The following is a 17359-nucleotide window of genomic DNA, read 5'->3' as shown; positions in this document are numbered from 1 at the left end:
ACTAGACATCATCATTTCAAACTATCCCCACAAATATTTTGAAGTTAACGTACAATTTCAGAGAAAAACCGCTTGAATGAAATCCATAAACGAAATTGGGAATTAATCTCTAATCAATAGACATAACTTAGGTTAAAAAAAATGTCAATAGATATTACTTATACAATTCTTGTACGTGAAAAATATAATATCAAAACAGGACGATATATATATATATATAGTAATGATCATCTGCACCCTAAGGTGCAGGATTTTATCACATCCAATAGAATAGTGCCACATCATTGGTAGGCATGGTGGTGGGCACTTGAAAAAAACTCTCTCTATATATATATATTTATATATATATAGTTGTGCATTAGGAGAAAGAAACATATATCCATTACTTAATGTATTTGAAATCTGTGGCAGCTGCTGGTACATGTTACACCATATTTATTAAATTAATGCATGTGTAAACGTTCATTTTCGCATAAGAATCGCAAATAATTGAGCACCAACCTCAATTCCTGAGGAATCAAACATGTGACCAAGCTTTGATTTTTGCTGAATGGCCCTTCTAAAGACTTCTGCGACTGTATCGCTTCTGAAGTGATTCGCAAAAGTTCCTTCTGCGAGTGCTCTAAGATGCATTACTGCAACCTCATTGTCTGTAGGTACTTTAGGGTCTGGTCGATAATTCCTTAATGCCGTTTTTATGATGCTAAAACGCCCATTTTTCTCCACGATTCTTGACATTTGTTTGATCGAAGGATATACGTGAGGGATGTTGAATGAGTCCACTTCATCTTCATTTATGAGTCCCTGTGTAGAAAAAAAGTAAAGTAAATGTGAAGACATGATAAAAAGTTTGCATGTACAGGGACATTAGATCTTTTATCGCGTCATTTGCATTTAAAAGTACTTTTTTAAGTAAAAACTGTAATAATTTTGTGCTTGAATAAATAGTTTGAAAAACTTTTTTTAGTTGATTTATAAAAAATGCATTTGAAAAATTATAAATATGAGCTTTTAAAAAAACACTTATTTTTGCTTAAATAAGTATTTTTAAAAGCATTGCAGATCTATCCAAACTCATTTGAAATAATAAAAGAATTTTTTTAAAAAAAAAAAAGCATTTTTTTTGTTCTAGCTTCTTAATCCAAACAGACTCTAAAACTTGGAGTGAAGAATGATTAAAATTTAAAACAAAAACAAAATAGTCAAATCAAATCGTGAATTGTCCGCAAGATGAAAAATTAAAAACATCCCAAGTTACGTCAAATTAATTCCCCCATAAATTTTCAAATTTGTCAACTAAAATTATGAAATATGTTTGTACAAATAATTCAAACAATTAATAATATATTTTTGAAGGAAAAAGTACATTTTTAGTCCATATACTTTCACATCAAAATATTTTTGGTCCTTAAACATTTAAAAGTAACACTTTTAGTCCTTAAACTTTACAAATTGCAACACAATTAGTCTTTATAATTTTTTATGATTAAATATATATTTTTGGGGACTAATTTATTATATTTTTAAATTGTAGGGACCTAAATAAAATAAACATGAAAAATAAAGATCATAAATAATCACATATCTACAACATAAACATTTTTTAGTAACATATTTATTTTTTTTATAATGTTATTATATGTAAATAAAATTGAATACGATTTTTTTATTTAAACAAAAAATATCTACTTTAGAATATGTAGTTTTTGCATAAAAATCATCGAATATATTTTTAAAATTAAAATATCCTATAAATATTTTAATAATCACATTTCTTAATATGTTTTCTAATAATTTTTTTAAAAAAAATTTATTCAATATATTTTATATCAAATAACTGATTTGATATCAAATCTAATTAATTATTTACTTTTATTTAATAATAAAATACGAACTAGATAAATTTTTTTAAAATATCAAATATATATAAATATGTAATATATATAATTATGTTTGTAAACATTAAACATTAATAATAAATTAAAAAAAATTAAAAATACATATGTTATAAAAATTAATCTTGAAACTATAATTTTAATTATAATTTTTAAATTTTTTTCGAATTTGAATATAAAGATAACACATAAAATATTTCTTAAAAAATAGAGTTTCATTTACTATTTTAATGTTTTATCTTTTCACAATATTTTATTACTAATTTTATTCATTTTTAGTCTCTAAAATTTTATAATATCATAAATCAGTCCTCACAAATATATTTAACTATAAAATAAATGACAAAGACTAATTTTGTTACAATTTTTAAAATTTAAGGACTAAAAATGTTGTGTTAAAATGTTTAGAGACCAAAAGTATTTTGATATGAAAGTATGAGTACTAAAAAGCCTACTTTTGAATTACTTGATTATCATTTGAAAGTAAAAGTGCACACACGTGTTTGGCTGAGCTTTATAAGCTCATGAAAACAACTTTATAAGTTATTTAGAGCTTATAAGTTCTTTCAATTTGTTTGACAAATTTTTTGTCAAACAGCTTATAAGCTGTCAAAATAAGTTGTTTTTAATAAGTTTAGCCAAACAAAAAGATCAAATAAATAATCATATATTCATGATCTCCAAGTTATATATAATATAAATTACCTCTTTCACCATATCAAGGAGGATGGATTCAAGAAAGCTAAAGGCTATGCCAACATCATGTTCAACAATTCCATCAGGCACACCAGGCATGATTATCACAATCATTCCCCCTTTCAAAATCTCTTCCCCTCTTGCATTTAAAAACATATCCATATCCTCCTCAAATTGTGCTGCGTAAGCTCCCACAACCTCATCTTTCGCGCCCGTGTAGTGAATCTTACCTTTATTCCATGCCGGAGAATTTTTATCCACCAAATCTCTCGGCACCTTTGAAAGCCAGTGGATGGAAGAAGAGGAATATGCCAAGCAAATGGACGAAGCAGGAAATAATCGGCCGTGAAATGACCCCGGTACCCCTGTCGCATAATATCGTCTATCCACCGGAAGAGACGCGAAGAGGGTATTAAAGTCATTAGCAACTTGGTCGTTGAAGAAAACTTGGAACTCGAGGCCGCCCTCGGTTTGGCCGTACTTTTGCTCGATGCTTTCGATTATGTTTTGCATGGAAAAGAAAGTGTTTGGGCCAACAGAACAACCCAAATCTGCGATGGTGAATGTGTTTGATATTGATGATATAATAATTGCTTTCACGTCAAGGTTTTGAATTATTACATCTTTGATTAGGTTCTTTGCTGAGTTGAAGCCTTCTCTCTGCCGAATGTCCAACATATGTATTATATAAATATAATGGTGAAGAAGTCAAATACAAGATTGAAATCATGCATAGTCCATAGAATACTTGTTTTAGCAAGAAACTAACTAATTAATATAATGAATGTAGAAGAATATTGAACCTGAATATTGGAATTGTTTGCATAACTATATTTGCCTTTTCCGCCATTCATTGGAGCTGCTTCTGCCATTGTTGCCCTTGGTTTTTCTCTGTTTCTTCAGAATTTATATATATATATATATATATATATATATATATATATATATATATTATTAATTCAAAGTTGTAGAAGAGTCGTGCTGGTTGGCTTAAACTACACGAGTATATATTCTTTCAAAAGGCCGTAAGTCAACATCAAAACATTATTATTATTATTGTTATTACTATTATTGAAATAATTTATAAAGATATCCATGATCCCAAAAAAAATATTAATATAAAATAAAATTTATTTGAGTAGAAATGAGAAGTATCTAATGGCTATCAAATTATTTCTGTCATCTCCAACCCATTACGCTGTATTAAGTAAGGGTGGTTTTTTGGTATACCGTATCAAAAATATTGGTATGAAAAAAATTGATACTGATACCGATACTTAAATTCTGAAATTTTGGTATGTAAAAATTTCATATTGATACCGTATAGATACTGAAAAAAAATTCGGTATACCGAAAAAATGTCTGTATATCGAAAACATTTCGGTACGGTATGCCGAAAACTCGGTATTTTGATCCGGTATGTCAGCCCTAGGTATAACACTAACTTCAAGATAATTTAATTCTTACACTAAACACAAAAATCATCTCCAACCTATTAACTTTAAACTCTAAACTAAAAAGAATATTTTTGGAATATTGTCTATTATTTTATGGTTCACGACAACTAATTTATTTCACAAAATATTTCAGACACAATAATTAAAATATCAATAATATCTAAAACAATATATATATAGATATTCAGTACAAATATTAATGAATAAATTTTTTTAATTAAATTTGTTTTAAGAATTATTTAAATATTTAATTTTATTATTGTATTAAAATGATAATATAATTAAAAACATAAATTCAGTTGATTATTGAATAAATAAAAATTTTAAAATAAATATTTAAAAATTTACATAATAATATAATTAAATTATTAGTGTGATGGCCTTACGCGGGTATGCTATAAAATTTCAAGAACCACGTTTGAAAATGTATGTATAATGTTGGATCCTTCAGTTTTGCTGATAACAAAACAATACATCATTATAGTACTTAACGTCTTTCATTGTGCAACAGGTATCAACCGCTTGTAAAGAAGACTCGTATAAGCCGCTTACATTCAAGCAGAGTATCAATGGCACAAGACTAAGAAGTTAAGTTTAAATCTACTGGTCAAGTGCTCAAGATATTGTCTACCGCTCATTTGTCTACCGATCTCAATAAAGCATCAACCGCTTAAAGACGTGTCTAGCTACCAATGATCGATCACATCTCACAAACTCTACTCAACGGCTGTCTGAAAATACATCTTTAATGCCAAAGTTATGAAGCATTTAATGAAGCCGTCTGAAACATTTATGAGTAGACAAAGAATGACAGAAAGTTACTCTAAATGATCACCAATACATTCCATCTTAGAGTCTAACTGCAACCATTACCCATCAAATCTGAAAAGGGGTAAATCGCATTTATTGCAAGTACTAATTTTGAGTGAGAGAGAAACAAATATAGTACCAACGCATTTAAAATAATTGAGGCATCATAAGCCACATGTTCTATACAAAGGACAGCAGCCTCGATTGAAGAAATAAAGACGTTGGAATCATTGAACTATAAATAAGGGAGAAAAATCAAAGAAGAAGGACATAGAAGTATTATCAAAGAATTCTCTGAGCTATCTTCTTGAGCACTCGTACTTGTCCAAGTATTACTTGCTCACTACAACCCTCACTTAACAGACATCATATCTGATCTTCTAAAGGGTCTTTCAAAGGTTATTCAAATACAGTCATCAATTGATGAATACGAGCTGAATCAAAGGGTTTGAGAAGAATCTGAGTTTAAAAAACTCAGCTACTATCATCAAGAGTTCGAGAGAAGTTTGATAAGAACTAAGAATCTTATCGTTGTGAAATCTAGGAGTTTCATATTGGGCAGTGTATAAGTCCTGATATTGGAGTGCGTGAATCAAGACGTTGTAATTACCAAAGTTTTTTAGTGAATTCTTTTTTATTTGGAAGAAGGGGAGACGTAGAAGGATATTGCCTTCAAACTTCCATAAACTCTATGTTATTTACTTTAGAAGCACTGCACTTTATTTTCGGTCAATATCACCTAAGTTTGTGCTCTTTCCTCACTTACTTTCAAGTTGCTCACCCAACTCAGGAAGTTGAGAAAAATGTTGATTGGACTAACATTCACTCAGCTCTTAGAGTTTCAAACGAAATATTTTAAAAGTGTGTATTCACTCTACCGCTCTACACATACACCCGATCCCCAAGAAGTGGTATCAGAAAGGGTCCTTTCTCAACCACTGATATCTATTCTTGAATCATGACGTCTTTTAATAAAATTTCTATATTTTCTAAAGAAGAATATGATGAATGAAAGATTCGTATGCAGGCACATCTCTCAGCTCAAGATGATGACATGTGGTATGTCATTACTGATGTACCACTGAAGATTCTTAAAGCCAATAATGTTGTAGCTATTTCAAGTGGTGAACCACAGATGGTAGAGAAACACAGATATGAGTGGACCACCGAAGATAATAAGAAGGTCAATCTAGACAACTTAGCCAAAGACATTCTTTTCAAAATGCTAGACAAGAATATGTTTATCAAAATCAAGATGTACTCAACAGCCAAAGAGATATGAGAAAAGCTCACTCAACTTTTCGAAGGCAACAACCAGACCAAGGAGAACAAACTCACAGTTGCCAATCAGAAGTTTGATAATTCCAGGATGAAGCCAGAAGAAACCATGGCTGATTTTGATGAAAGATTTAGTAGCATTATTTGTGAACTTATTTCTTTGGGAAAAACATACTCTAATCGAGAAATTTCTTTGAAGGTGATGAGAGCATTACCCTGTTAGTGGGACGTCAAGACGATATCAATTAGAGAATCCAAAGACCTCAGCAAACCGAGCTTCATGATCTATTTGCATAACTCAAAGCCTACGAGTTTGGGCTAGGGATTAGAAAAGAAGAGGAGCCCTCAACCTCTCATCCCACCAAGGCGTTAGCCACTACCGTTGCTTGTCAACCGGTTGAAGAAACCACAACAAATAAGACATCTGAGTAGCTAAGAAACAAAGCAATGACAATATTCATCAAGAGGTTTGGTAAATTTATGCGTAAGAATCAAAATAAATTTGGTAAACCATACTATAAAAGGGACCATAGAGACGATGGTCCTGCTTGCTTTAACTGTGGAAAGAAAGGCCATTTTATTGCAGATTGTACCAAACCAAGAAATTATGAGAAGAAACCACATTTCGAAAAGAAGAAAGGAAAGGAGGAAAGAAGAAACTTCAGAAAGAAAAGGAAACAGAAGGTAGTAGTAGCTGACAAAATCAAAAGAAAATGGACAGAGACTGACTCAAAATCATCCAACTCTGTTAGTTCATTTGAAGAGAGTGATGAAGATGAGAAGGTGCAATGTCTCAAGGCCAACTCTCAAAATGAAGATGAAGAAGATGAGGTACTTGAATTTAACTCTCCTGAATTTACACACGAGGAACTTGTAACTGCACTTCACGAGATGGTAAATGAGTACCAGAAGCTCTCTATATAATTCGAGGAAGTAAAGGCAGAAAAAGCAAGCCTTATTGATAAGTCAAGTGAATCTAAGTGCTCGCAGCGAAAAAAACTTGAAAGTCTAAGGGCAAAGCTAAGTCTGCAGCAACTGAGAATGATAACATGAGACGATTGTTCCATGCTACTTTGAATGAAAATCAAAAGTTGCTTAAGTCAATCAACTCTTGAAACCAGTATTTCACCTCATTAAGTAAGATGCACGAGAATAAAAAACCTCAGTTGATGAGGTAGTCAAATCAATGACGGATTTCGAGATATTCAAGACCCCCGCAACACAAATGGAAATAAAAACTGGTCATTCTAGCTACTTCGCACAAACCATCTTTGAGGAACAACCTCTGCAGTCTACTTACCTTCCTGATCAAGCAATCTCCATCGAGAACATGAATGAAGACGACGAAGTCTTTCCTATTCTACAAGACACCACCGGTAGCCAAGTGAAAGCAAGTCTTGCATCTCCTCACACTTCAAGCTCCAGTTCAGAATCCACTCTTGAAGAAGAAACGCGTGCCACTTATCCTAACAATCAACATGTGATTGTTGCACCTCAGACCAAGGAATTGACAGTTTATGATCATTTGGAGAACCTACGCAAAACCGTTCTTTCAATGGATGCTCATGTAATGGCAACTCAGACTGGAGTTGCTGATTCTAGAACCACAATAATGGAAAAATTATCATTCATCTCTTCAGAAATTGTTCTCTGCATTGCGAAAGTGAAAAAGGTTGCACACACGCATGATAACATGCTTATTGATTTTGCGGGACAAATTGTCTAAAGTCAGCATCGTGCAAACAAGCATACAGATACTCGCCTTGTCACTCTTCAAACTGAACTATGCACTCACTTTGATGCTTGCATCGACTCCTTTCAGGCCGCCATCGGGTCTCAACTCAGAGAAATTCTGACTCATCTGACGGTCGGTGATGCCAAAAAGGGGGAAGAAGCAAAAAGACGGGCACAAGAAATCGAAATTTGGAAAGCATATGTTGAAAGACGCAAGGCCAAAGAAGTAGAAGAGAAAAGAAGAACTGTAGGCAGCTCAGGTGGTGCTAGCTGGTTTAAACACTAGCCAATTTTATTTCTGTAGGTGTAATAAGCTTTTCACTTCTAGAGTTGTAAAAACAATGAAATTCATATTCTTAATGAATTCATGTCTACTGCTTTTTAAAATTGGGGCATAGGTTTTGTCATCACAAAAAAGGAGAAAATTGTTGGATTCTTCAGTTTTGCTGATAACAAAACAATATACCATTGTTATAGTACTTGCCGCCTTTTCATTGTACAACAGGTATCGACCGCTTGCAAAGAAGACTCGTATCAACCTCTTACATTCAAGCAGAGTATCAACCGCACAAGACTAAGCAGTTAAGTTTACATCTACCGGTCAAGTGCTCAAGATATTGTCTACCGCTCATTTGTCTACCGATATCAATAAAGCATCAACCGCTTGAAGGCGTGTTTACCAATGATCACATATCACACACTCTACTCTATGGCTGTCTGAAAAGACATCTTTAATGCAGAAGTTATGAAACATTTAATGAAGCCGTCTGAAGCATTTATGAGCAGACAATGAATGACAAAAATTTACTCTAAATAATCACCAAGACATTCCATCTTGGGAGTCTAACTGCAGCCGTTACCCATCAAATCTGAAAAGGGGCAAATCACATTTATTGCAGGTACTACTTTCGAGTGAAAGAAAAACAAATATAGTACCAACGAATTTAAGATGATTGCGACATCATAAGCCACCTGTTCTAGACAAAGGACAATAGCCTTGATTGAAGAAATAAAGACGTTGGAATCATTGAACTATAAATAAGAGAGAAGACTCAAAGAAGAAGGACATAGAAGTATTATCAAAGCATTCTCTGATTTATCTTCTTGAGCACTCGTTGAGACGACCCTAACCCTCTAAATATAAATAATAAATAAAGAATTGCGGATTTTTTAAAAAGTTTTTCTATGACTCGCTTTAAAAATATTCTAAGCCCAACTGACACACTTAGAAATTCAAATAACAATAAAATAAACACATGATAAAAATCCAAATACGATAGTCATAGAATCTAGAAAAGGGAAGTTAATCCCACACAGTTGCAAAAAAATAAAATGTTAAGTTGACATGCAAAATATTCTAAAGCAGGGAAAACACATCCTACAAGTGACTGACAGTGTATGAAATACTACAACTCATAAATAAAAACGTCAGAGTTTGCGGAACAACTAAAAGCACGACGGTCAAGGGCCTGCACCACCGGTGACCTCGCCCTGGGGATCCTGCTCCTCGATCTCAGTGAAATACTCCTCACCTGAAAGCAATAAGTGTAGTGAGCCTAAAGGACTCAGCAAGAATATGGGGGAGAATAACGAGTACTACATAAATACAAGCACCGACAGATTAAAAATAACTTGTAATAAAATACTTTGTGCCCTCAAAATAAATAATGATTTTCTAAATGAAAGGAGTGAACATGAATGAAACATATGCATGACTAAGTCGGACATAAATAACTGAATAAACTGAACTAAAACGTAGTCATAAATATTTGAACTTAGATCCTTGAATTGTGACTCTGTGATTTCGATCATAATCATGGCTGCAGTGCACTATGCCGCAAGGAGGTCAAGTATTTCCCAACCCATCTTGCACATATTTGGTAAGGGAGGCCAAGATTTCTCTCAACCCCACACATACACGTAAATATTTGGTAAGTTAGACCAAAGCGTCTCTCTGCCCCACACATACACGTTAGGTGGTAAGGTAGGCCAGAACGTCTTCCAACCCCACACATACACGTAAATTTCTATAGTCACAATCATCTCACTTCGTTCAAAAAAAGTAATTTTTCCTTTTCATTCTTGAATATGGGACTTAGCATGCATATATAAATATGACGTAAATGTAAATATTACTCGATAATCATGCATATGACTCACACATGGATGATCGGGATGGTGATTTAGGAGCCAAACCAAAGGATGGAAATTTAACCCATAATTTGCACTTTAGACAAATTCGAGCGGTTTGCCCGTAAAATTTTTAACTTGCTCGATTCTTAATCAAAAGGGATTCCGCATGAAACCAAGACTCCATGAAACTTAGAAATAAGTAGGAAAATCATCCACTTAATTTTATTCCTAAGCAATCATTTTACAAAAATCAAAATTCTGGGCAGCAGCCCTTTGGCTTCAAAAATATTCTGCACCTTATTAGATTAAAAATCTAAAACTCAACCAAAACTTAATCGAATTAATTCCCGCTTGAACCGACATATTCCTAACATCTTAGAATAATTCCAGACCCGATCCCCTGACCAAAACCCGAGTTTAACCCCTGTTTTAAAACCAGTTTCCGGACAGCCCCAACGTAGCCAAAATTCTGCTCATGCCTCACTTTAATACTCAATCAAAACCTTAGCCACAAGACCACCAAGTTCAAGCCACTAGTCTAGGTTCAAGGCCAACATTTAAGCTTGTCTTAACCCCTTAGAAACTCCCATAAATTGGCTCAAACCCAGCTCAAAAAAGCAACAGAAACCGAGCCCCAAAAATCTTAGAAATTAGAATGCACCTAGACTCCATTCCGCAAGCTACCTTCAAGTCATCGGTCATCATAGTTTCTACCATGTGAACTACATATCATCCATGGTAGCTCTAAATCACCATCCAAATCAACACAACAAACACCAAGTGTTCGAACCAAAACATGTATATAAATTCTAGAAATTTGAATCGAACCATAAGCCCACAAAATCTGAAAATTCGATCACATACCATGAAGGCAAAAATCTGGAAATGGTACGAACACAATGCTATATATAAATTCTGAAAATTTCGAACACCACAAGCCAAGGGGAAGACTGGAAAAAAAAAAACTCGAACCAAGCCATGTAAGTTCTGAACCAAGAATTCGAACCCATGCTAAGAATATGACCTGGAAAAAAAATTCGAACCATGTGCTTATGAACATTTACCAATCAAGTGCAACACATAAATTTGAAATTCACAGCGACAAACCGATCCAAGCAAAATGCAAAAAGTTTCTGGTAAAGAACGATGAGAAGGGCAATAGACATTTTCGAACAGGGCCAAGAACATGCTTAAGAATTTCGAAACTTCAAAATGCAACACACATTATAATATAATCTACAAAGTGAAGCAAAGAAGCCATTATCCTTGCCTAGCTAGGAAATAAAAATCCAACAGGGACAAGCTCGCTGCGGCCGATCGAGTTGGGAAATAGTGTTGCTCGATTGAGCTGAAATCGAGCTGGAAATGAGCTCAAAACCTCGACCAGCTAGCCTAGGATCGATTTGCCGAAAAAGAAATGAACATTAAAGGGCTTAGTGAAGGAGAAATGAAGAAGCCGATGCCTCCCCTGAAGAACAGGCCAATCTCGGCTAAGTGTGTGTGTGTGTGCATGTGTTGTGTGTGTTTAGCGTGTGGTGTGAGCTTTTGAGTGAATTTTCGTGGCTAGGATTAAATCTTGAGTCCAAGTACTAGAATAAGTAACCCTAGAAAAATGTGAATATATGAAATTCATGAAAATGTGCAACACACTTTTAAAAAGTGCTAAACCAAAATAACAATTAAAACTACAAATTAAGTCGCACTAAATAAAAATACAAGCTTAAAAATCCTAAATTAAAATATTAAATTTGATTTTACTAGTCCGGGAATTAAAATTCTAATTTTTGCAAAATTTAAAAATAATAAATTCTAATGCGTGGGAAAAAATATAATATTTAGCCAATTAACACATAAAATTAAAATAATTAAAATCATAAATATTAAAGACTGATTTAGGCATGAAACTTAAATTAAGAAATTCTAGGCGTCACAATTCCTCCCTCCCTAATATGGAATTTCGTCCTCAAAATTAAGACTTACCGAAAAGCTCTGGGTAACGAGTCTTGATATCCGCCTCTGCTTCCCAAGTGGCCTTTTCATCCGAATGGTTCTGTCATCTCACTTTGATAATCGGAATTGACTTGTTATGGAGTCTCCTCTCCTGTCTATCCAGAATCCGGATAGGCCTCTCCTCATATGTCATTTGAGGAGATAACTGAAGAGGTTACAAGCTAAGCACATGGGACGGATTCGAGACGTACTTCCTCAGCATCGATACGTGGAAGACCTTATGAACTCCATCAAGGTTTGGTGGCAGGGCCACCCTATAAGCCAATGCCCCTACTCTGTCCAATATCTCGAAGGGTCTTATGAACCTCGGTGCTAATTTTCCTTTCTTTTCAAGTCTCATTACACCCTTCATATGAGATACTCGGACAAACACATGATCTCCCACCGAGAACTCCAAGTCCCTCCTCCTATGATCAGCATAACTCTTCTGCCTGCTCTGTGCAGTCCTCATCCTATCACGGATCTTGGCTACAACCTCGGCAGTCTGCTGAACAATCTTGGGTCCCAACTCTGACCTCTCACCAATCTCGGTCCATAATATCGGTGATCTACACGGTCTCCCATAGAGTGCCTCGTAAGGCTCCATACCAATGGTTGTCTGATAGCTGTTGTTATATGAAAACTCCACCAACGGTAACCTCGACTTCCAACTATCATGGTAGTCAATAAAACAGGCTCTCAGAAGATCCTCTAGAATCTGAATCACCCTCTCGGACTGTCCATCCGTCTGTGGGTGAAAGACAGTGCTAAACAAAAGTTTCGTCTCCAAAGCTGAGTGAAGACTCTTGCAAAAAGATGAAGTAAACCGCGGATCTCTATCAGACACTATGGAAACAGGGATACCATGTAGCCTGACTATCTCCCGGATATATAACTCCGCATACTGAGTCATAGAGAAATTCGTCCTTACTAGCAAAAAGTGCGCCGACTTAGTGAGACGGTCGACAATAACCCAAATAGAATTTGAACCTCTCACTGTTCTCGGCAAGCCAACCACAAAATCCATAGTAATATTCTCCCATTTCCACTCGGGAATATGGAGTGGCTTAAGTAATACTGCAGGTCTCTGATGTTTTGCTTTGACCTGCTGGCATGTCAGACACTCTGACACAAATCGGGCGATATCACGCTTCATGCCCGACCACCAATACAACTGCTGAAGGTCCCGATACATCTTCGTACTGTCTGGGTGGATAGAGTACGGTGATGTATGTGCCTCTGCCATGATAGTAACTCGCAGAGAGTCACTTGCGGGCACCCAAAGTCGATCTCTGAACCTCACATTCCCGTCTACTACTGAATACAAATCACTGCCTCTCTCGTCAGCTTTCTGTCTCCAATTACTCAATTGCTCATCAACTGCTTGAGAAACTCTGATGCGGTCAAACAACAAAGTCTGCACTGTCAAGGCTGACAATCTAGGAGCTCTACCCTCGGCATAGAACTCTAGTCCGAATCTCTGAATCTCATCCTGCAACGGTCTAGACATCGTCAAAGAGGCAATCACTGCTATCTTTCTGCTCAATGCATCTGCGACGACATTAGCCTTACCCGGATGGTAACTAATGTCGCAGTCATAGTCTTTCACCAACTCTAACCATCTTCGTTGCCTCATGTTCAACTCCTTCTGGGTGAAGAAGTATTTGAGGCTTTTATGGTCGGTGAATATCTTACACTTCTCTCCATAGAGATAGTGTCTCCAAATCTTGAGAGCGAACACCACTGCTGCTAACTCCAAATCATGAGTATGATAGTTCTTCACATGCTCCTTCAATTGCCTAGAAGCATAAGCAATAACTCGATCTTGCTGCATAAGAACTCCTCCAAGTCCTAACTTGGAAGCATAGTGTAAACCACAAAATCTCCCTCTCTTGATGGCATAGCTAACACTGGTGCCATCGTAAGGGCTTCCTTCAACACATCAAAGCTCTCTTGACACTCTGGATTCCAAATAAACTTGGCATTCTTCTTGGTCAATGCTATCAAGGGCACAACAATTGATGAAAAACCCTTGATAAACTTCCTATAGTATCCGGCCAATCCGAGAAAACTGCAAATCTCCGATGCATTTTTAGGTACAGACCACTCCTTCACTGCTTGAACCTTTGAAGGATCCACTTCCACTCCACTCTTAAAAATAATATGGCCCAAGAATGCTACTCTCTCCAACCAAAACTCACATTTGTAAAACTTGGCAAACAACTTTCGCTCTCGGAGTACCTCAAGAACTGTCTTCAAATGCTGCGAATGTTCTTGTCTATCATTCGAGTAAATGAGGATATCATCAAAGAAAACAATGGCAAACTGGTCCAAGTACGGCTGGAACACGCGGTTCATAAGATCCATAAAGACCGCGGGTGCATTTGTCATTCCAAACGGCATCACAAGGAACTCGTAGTGGCCATAACGAGTCCTAAATGGTGTATTGAACACATCAGATTCCTTCACCTTCAACTGGTGATAACCGGAACGAAGATCAATCTTCGAAAATACAGAGTCTCCTTGTAATTTATTAAAGATATCCTCAATTCTAGGAAGTGGGTACTTGTTTTTTACCGTCACTCCATTCAGCCCTCGGTAATCAATGCACAACCTTAGGCTTCCTTCCTTCTTTTTCACAAAGAGGACTGGTGCGCCCCATGGAGAGAAACTAGGGCGTATGAATCCCTTATCAAGCAAATCTTGAATTTGCTCTTTTAGTTCTTTCATTTCCGTAGGGGCCAATCTATACGGTGCCTTAGAGATTGGCACAATATTCGGTACCAAGTCAATAAAGAACTCGACTTCTCTATCAGGCGGAATACCTGCAACATCGCCTGGAAACACATCCTCAAAATCTCTGACAACGTCCACATCTGAAATATCTGGACGTGCTGGCAACTTTGTCAAAGATATACTAGCTAAGAATGCCTTACATCCATCATGCACCAACTGCTTAGCTTGCATGAAATATATAATCTGAGTCCTCCTCGAACTCCTAGTAGTCTCAAACCAAAATGGTTCTTCTCCCTCCGGTCTGACCATCATTGATCACTACTGGAAGTCAATCACCACAGCATTCTTCGTCATCCAGTCCATCCCAAGTATCATGTCGAACTCAGTCATGGGCAACACTATCAGATCTGCACTCACTGATTTCCCTTGCAACAAGAGCTCAAGATTCTTCACTATATTCCTCGTGGACAGTTCTTCCCCTGATGGGATGGTCACTGTGAATCCACCAAACAGCTCTTCACACTCAATACCCCGCTTGCGGGTAAAAGCCTCCAAAATAAAAGAATGTGTAGCCCCCGAGTCTAACAAGGCTCTAGTGGCCACACCGGCTACTAAAATTCTACCTGCATTAAAGGTGATTACAACCACGAAAAGATTGAAAGCAATTTAAGACAAGTCCTACTTAAGTTCATTCTAAGTCATCGAATTCCCAAATTCAGAATTAATCATGCTAACACACAACAACTAACAAGAAGCATGCAACATAATACAAATCCTTATTCCCAATAAGAAAAGCTCATAATCGAAAATTATTTCAATGAATCAATTAAATCACCCTTAATTAAATACTCTAAATATTACCTGTTATGAGCGTGGTATCAAGGTCGGCCTCCTCGGCCTGCATCACATAGACTCTCCCCTGAGTCGGCATCCTGTGCTGTGGACGATCCGGAGCTATGTGCCCTGGCTTTTTGCACCCAAAACAGACTCCAGCGCCTGCCAAACACTTCCCATGATGGGCACAATTGCAATTCGTGCAACGAGGCTTCTCCCCAGTCTTGGGAGGAGCAGGTCTCTGGGCCTGGTGCCCCTGAGGTCTCTGAGCATGATGTCCCTGGGGCCTATGGGCCAGATGCCCCTGAGGTCTGAAGGGTCCCTGCTGTCTCTGTGGCCCAGTAAATGGCCTTTTGCCCTGCTGCTGCTGGTGACCCTGATGAGTGAAGGCCCTCTTGCTATGAACCTCAGCACTGATGTCCTTAAAGGACTGCTCGGATCTCATAGCCTTCTTGATAGCGGCTGCATAATCCACTGGCTCAGCCATCATCACATCCCTACGAATAGTAGGCCTCAGACACGCAACAAAGTGCTGAAACTTCTTCGCCTCATCATTCCCTATCAAGGGCACGAAGTGGCAACCTCTCTCGAATTTGCGCACAAACTCGGATACAGTCAGATCTCCCTACCGGAGACTCATGAACTCTTTCTTCAACTGCGCCCTCAACTCAACTGTATAGTATTTCTCATAGAAGAGGGTCTTGAATGCTTCCCAAGTCAGGGTGGTAAAATCAACAGTCTTCTCCGCACCCTCAAACCACAAAGCGGCGTCGTCTTTGAGTAGGAACGTCATGCAGCGAACTCGGTTCTCATATCCAAACTCCATATAGCGGAAAATCACCTCAAGCGAGCGAATCCAGCCCTCCGCTACCATCGGATCCGAAGAGCCAGAAAAGTCCTTGGGATCCATCTTCCTGAACTGCTCATAGACCGTACTGGGTCTAGCCCTCGGAGCATACGAATGAAGCTCCAAGATGCGGGCTAATCCTGCAAGCACCTGAGCCCCAACGTGTACTGGTGGAGGGGGCAGAGGAGGTGGTGGTGGCGGTGGAGTTGAAGGTGCGCGAAGAACACGACGAGGCGCCATCTGTATGAAAGTTCAAATTCCCACATTCAAATTTCATGCTTAAGAAAAAGATTATATCTAAACTTAAACATGCTCAAATAATTTAGGAAACTAATGCTACTAATATGAACAAATAGCAATAAATGAAACATAAATCTTACAGACTTTGAGGCGAGATCCTTTCGATTTTCGGCAACAGGAAGTAGGTACAGCCCAAACCAAGACCGTGCTCTGATATCAACTGAGACGACCCTAACCCTCTAAATATAAATAATAAATAAAGAATTGCGGATTTTTTTAAAAAAATTACCATGACTCGCTTTAAAATATTTTAAGTCCAACTGACACACTCTACAATTCAAATCAAAATAAAATAAACACATGATAAAAATCCAAATACGATAGTCATAGAATCTAGAAAAGGGAAGTTAATCCCACACAGTTGCGGAAAAATAAACTGTTAAGTTTTCATGCCAAATATTCTAAAGCAGGGAAAACACATCCTGCAAGTGACTGACAGTGTATGAAATACTACAACTCATAAATAAAAATATCAGAGTTTGCGGAACAACTAAAAGCGTGAAGGTCAAGGGCCTACACCACCGGTGACCTCGCCCTGGGGATCCTGCCCCTCGATCTCAGTGAAATACTCTTTACCTGAAAGCAATAAGTGTAGTGAGCCTAAAAGACTCAGCAAGAATATTGGGGGGGGGGGGGGGATAACGAGTACT

At 36.9% G+C, this 17359-nt stretch overlaps 3 protein-coding genes across 3 annotated transcripts; all 3 read right to left on the bottom strand.

Annotated features, from left to right (window-relative positions):
• Nucleotides 1–276: 276 nt before the first annotated feature.
• Nucleotides 277–3529, bottom strand: LOC140884227 (loganic acid O-methyltransferase-like). Its single transcript, XM_073290919.1, has 3 exons — nt 3395–3529; nt 2601–3251; nt 277–804 (listed from the first exon to the last, which is right to left on the bottom strand). Exons 1-3 carry the CDS (start codon nt 3461–3463, stop codon nt 463–465), a joined length of 1062 nt encoding a protein of 353 aa, XP_073147020.1. The 5' UTR covers nt 3464–3529; the 3' UTR covers nt 277–462.
• Nucleotides 3530–12167: 8638 nt separating this feature from the next.
• LOC140879227 (uncharacterized) lies at nt 12168–15037 on the bottom strand. Its single transcript, XM_073282902.1, has 7 exons — nt 14818–15037; nt 14570–14640; nt 14234–14467; nt 13868–14143; nt 13296–13559; nt 12529–12740; nt 12168–12444 (listed from the first exon to the last, which is right to left on the bottom strand). The coding sequence occupies exons 1-7, from the start codon at nt 15035–15037 to the stop codon at nt 12168–12170; spliced, it is 1554 nt and encodes a 517-aa protein (XP_073139003.1).
• Nucleotides 15038–15046: 9 nt separating this feature from the next.
• Nucleotides 15047–16649, bottom strand: LOC140879226 (uncharacterized). Its single transcript, XM_073282901.1, has 3 exons — nt 16192–16649; nt 15590–16059; nt 15047–15351 (listed from the first exon to the last, which is right to left on the bottom strand). The coding sequence occupies exons 1-3, from the start codon at nt 16647–16649 to the stop codon at nt 15047–15049; spliced, it is 1233 nt and encodes a 410-aa protein (XP_073139002.1).
• Nucleotides 16650–17359: the final 710 nt, after the last annotated feature.

This window comes from Henckelia pumila, chromosome 2 (genome assembly GCF_033568475.1).
Source record: "Henckelia pumila isolate YLH828 chromosome 2, ASM3356847v2, whole genome shotgun sequence".
NCBI classification, from domain to species: domain Eukaryota; kingdom Viridiplantae; phylum Streptophyta; class Magnoliopsida; order Lamiales; family Gesneriaceae; genus Henckelia; species Henckelia pumila.
The sequence above is the reverse complement of the archived record's forward strand: the minus strand, read 5'-3'. Positions and strand labels throughout refer to the sequence as shown.

Bases quoted from the DNA above. Each gene is read 5' to 3' on its own strand.
- LOC140884227 (XM_073290919.1), bottom strand. From the start codon at position 3,463: ATGGCAGAAGCAGCTCCAATGAATGGCGGAAAAGGCAAATATAGTTAT. The intron at 3,252-3,394 runs GTTCAATATTCT...GACATTCGGCAG, and splicing joins CAAACAATTCCAATATTCAG to AGAGAAGGCTTCAACTCAGC. The intron at 805-2,600 runs GTAATTTATATT...TTTTCTACACAG, and splicing joins TCCTTGATATGGTGAAAGAG to GGACTCATAAATGAAGATGA.
- LOC140879227 (XM_073282902.1), bottom strand. From the start codon at position 15,037: ATGGTCAGACCGGAGGGAGAAGAACCATTTTGGTTTGAGACTACTAGG. The intron at 14,641-14,817 runs GTATTCCGCCTG...GGGGCGCACCAG, and splicing joins GTTTCCAGGCGATGTTGCAG to TCCTCTTTGTGAAAAAGAAG. The intron at 13,560-13,867 runs GTTTACACTATG...CATCCGGGTAAG, and splicing joins CAAGAGAGGGAGATTTTGTG to GCTAATGTCGTCGCAGATGC.
- LOC140879226 (XM_073282901.1), bottom strand. From the start codon at position 16,649: ATGGCGCCTCGTCGTGTTCTTCGCGCACCTTCAACTCCACCGCCACCA. The intron at 16,060-16,191 runs GTAGGGAGATCT...TACTATTCGTAG, and splicing joins AAAGAGTTCATGAGTCTCCG to GGATGTGATGATGGCTGAGC. The intron at 15,352-15,589 runs GTAATATTTAGA...CCTTTAATGCAG, and splicing joins TGATACCACGCTCATAACAG to GTAGAATTTTAGTAGCCGGT.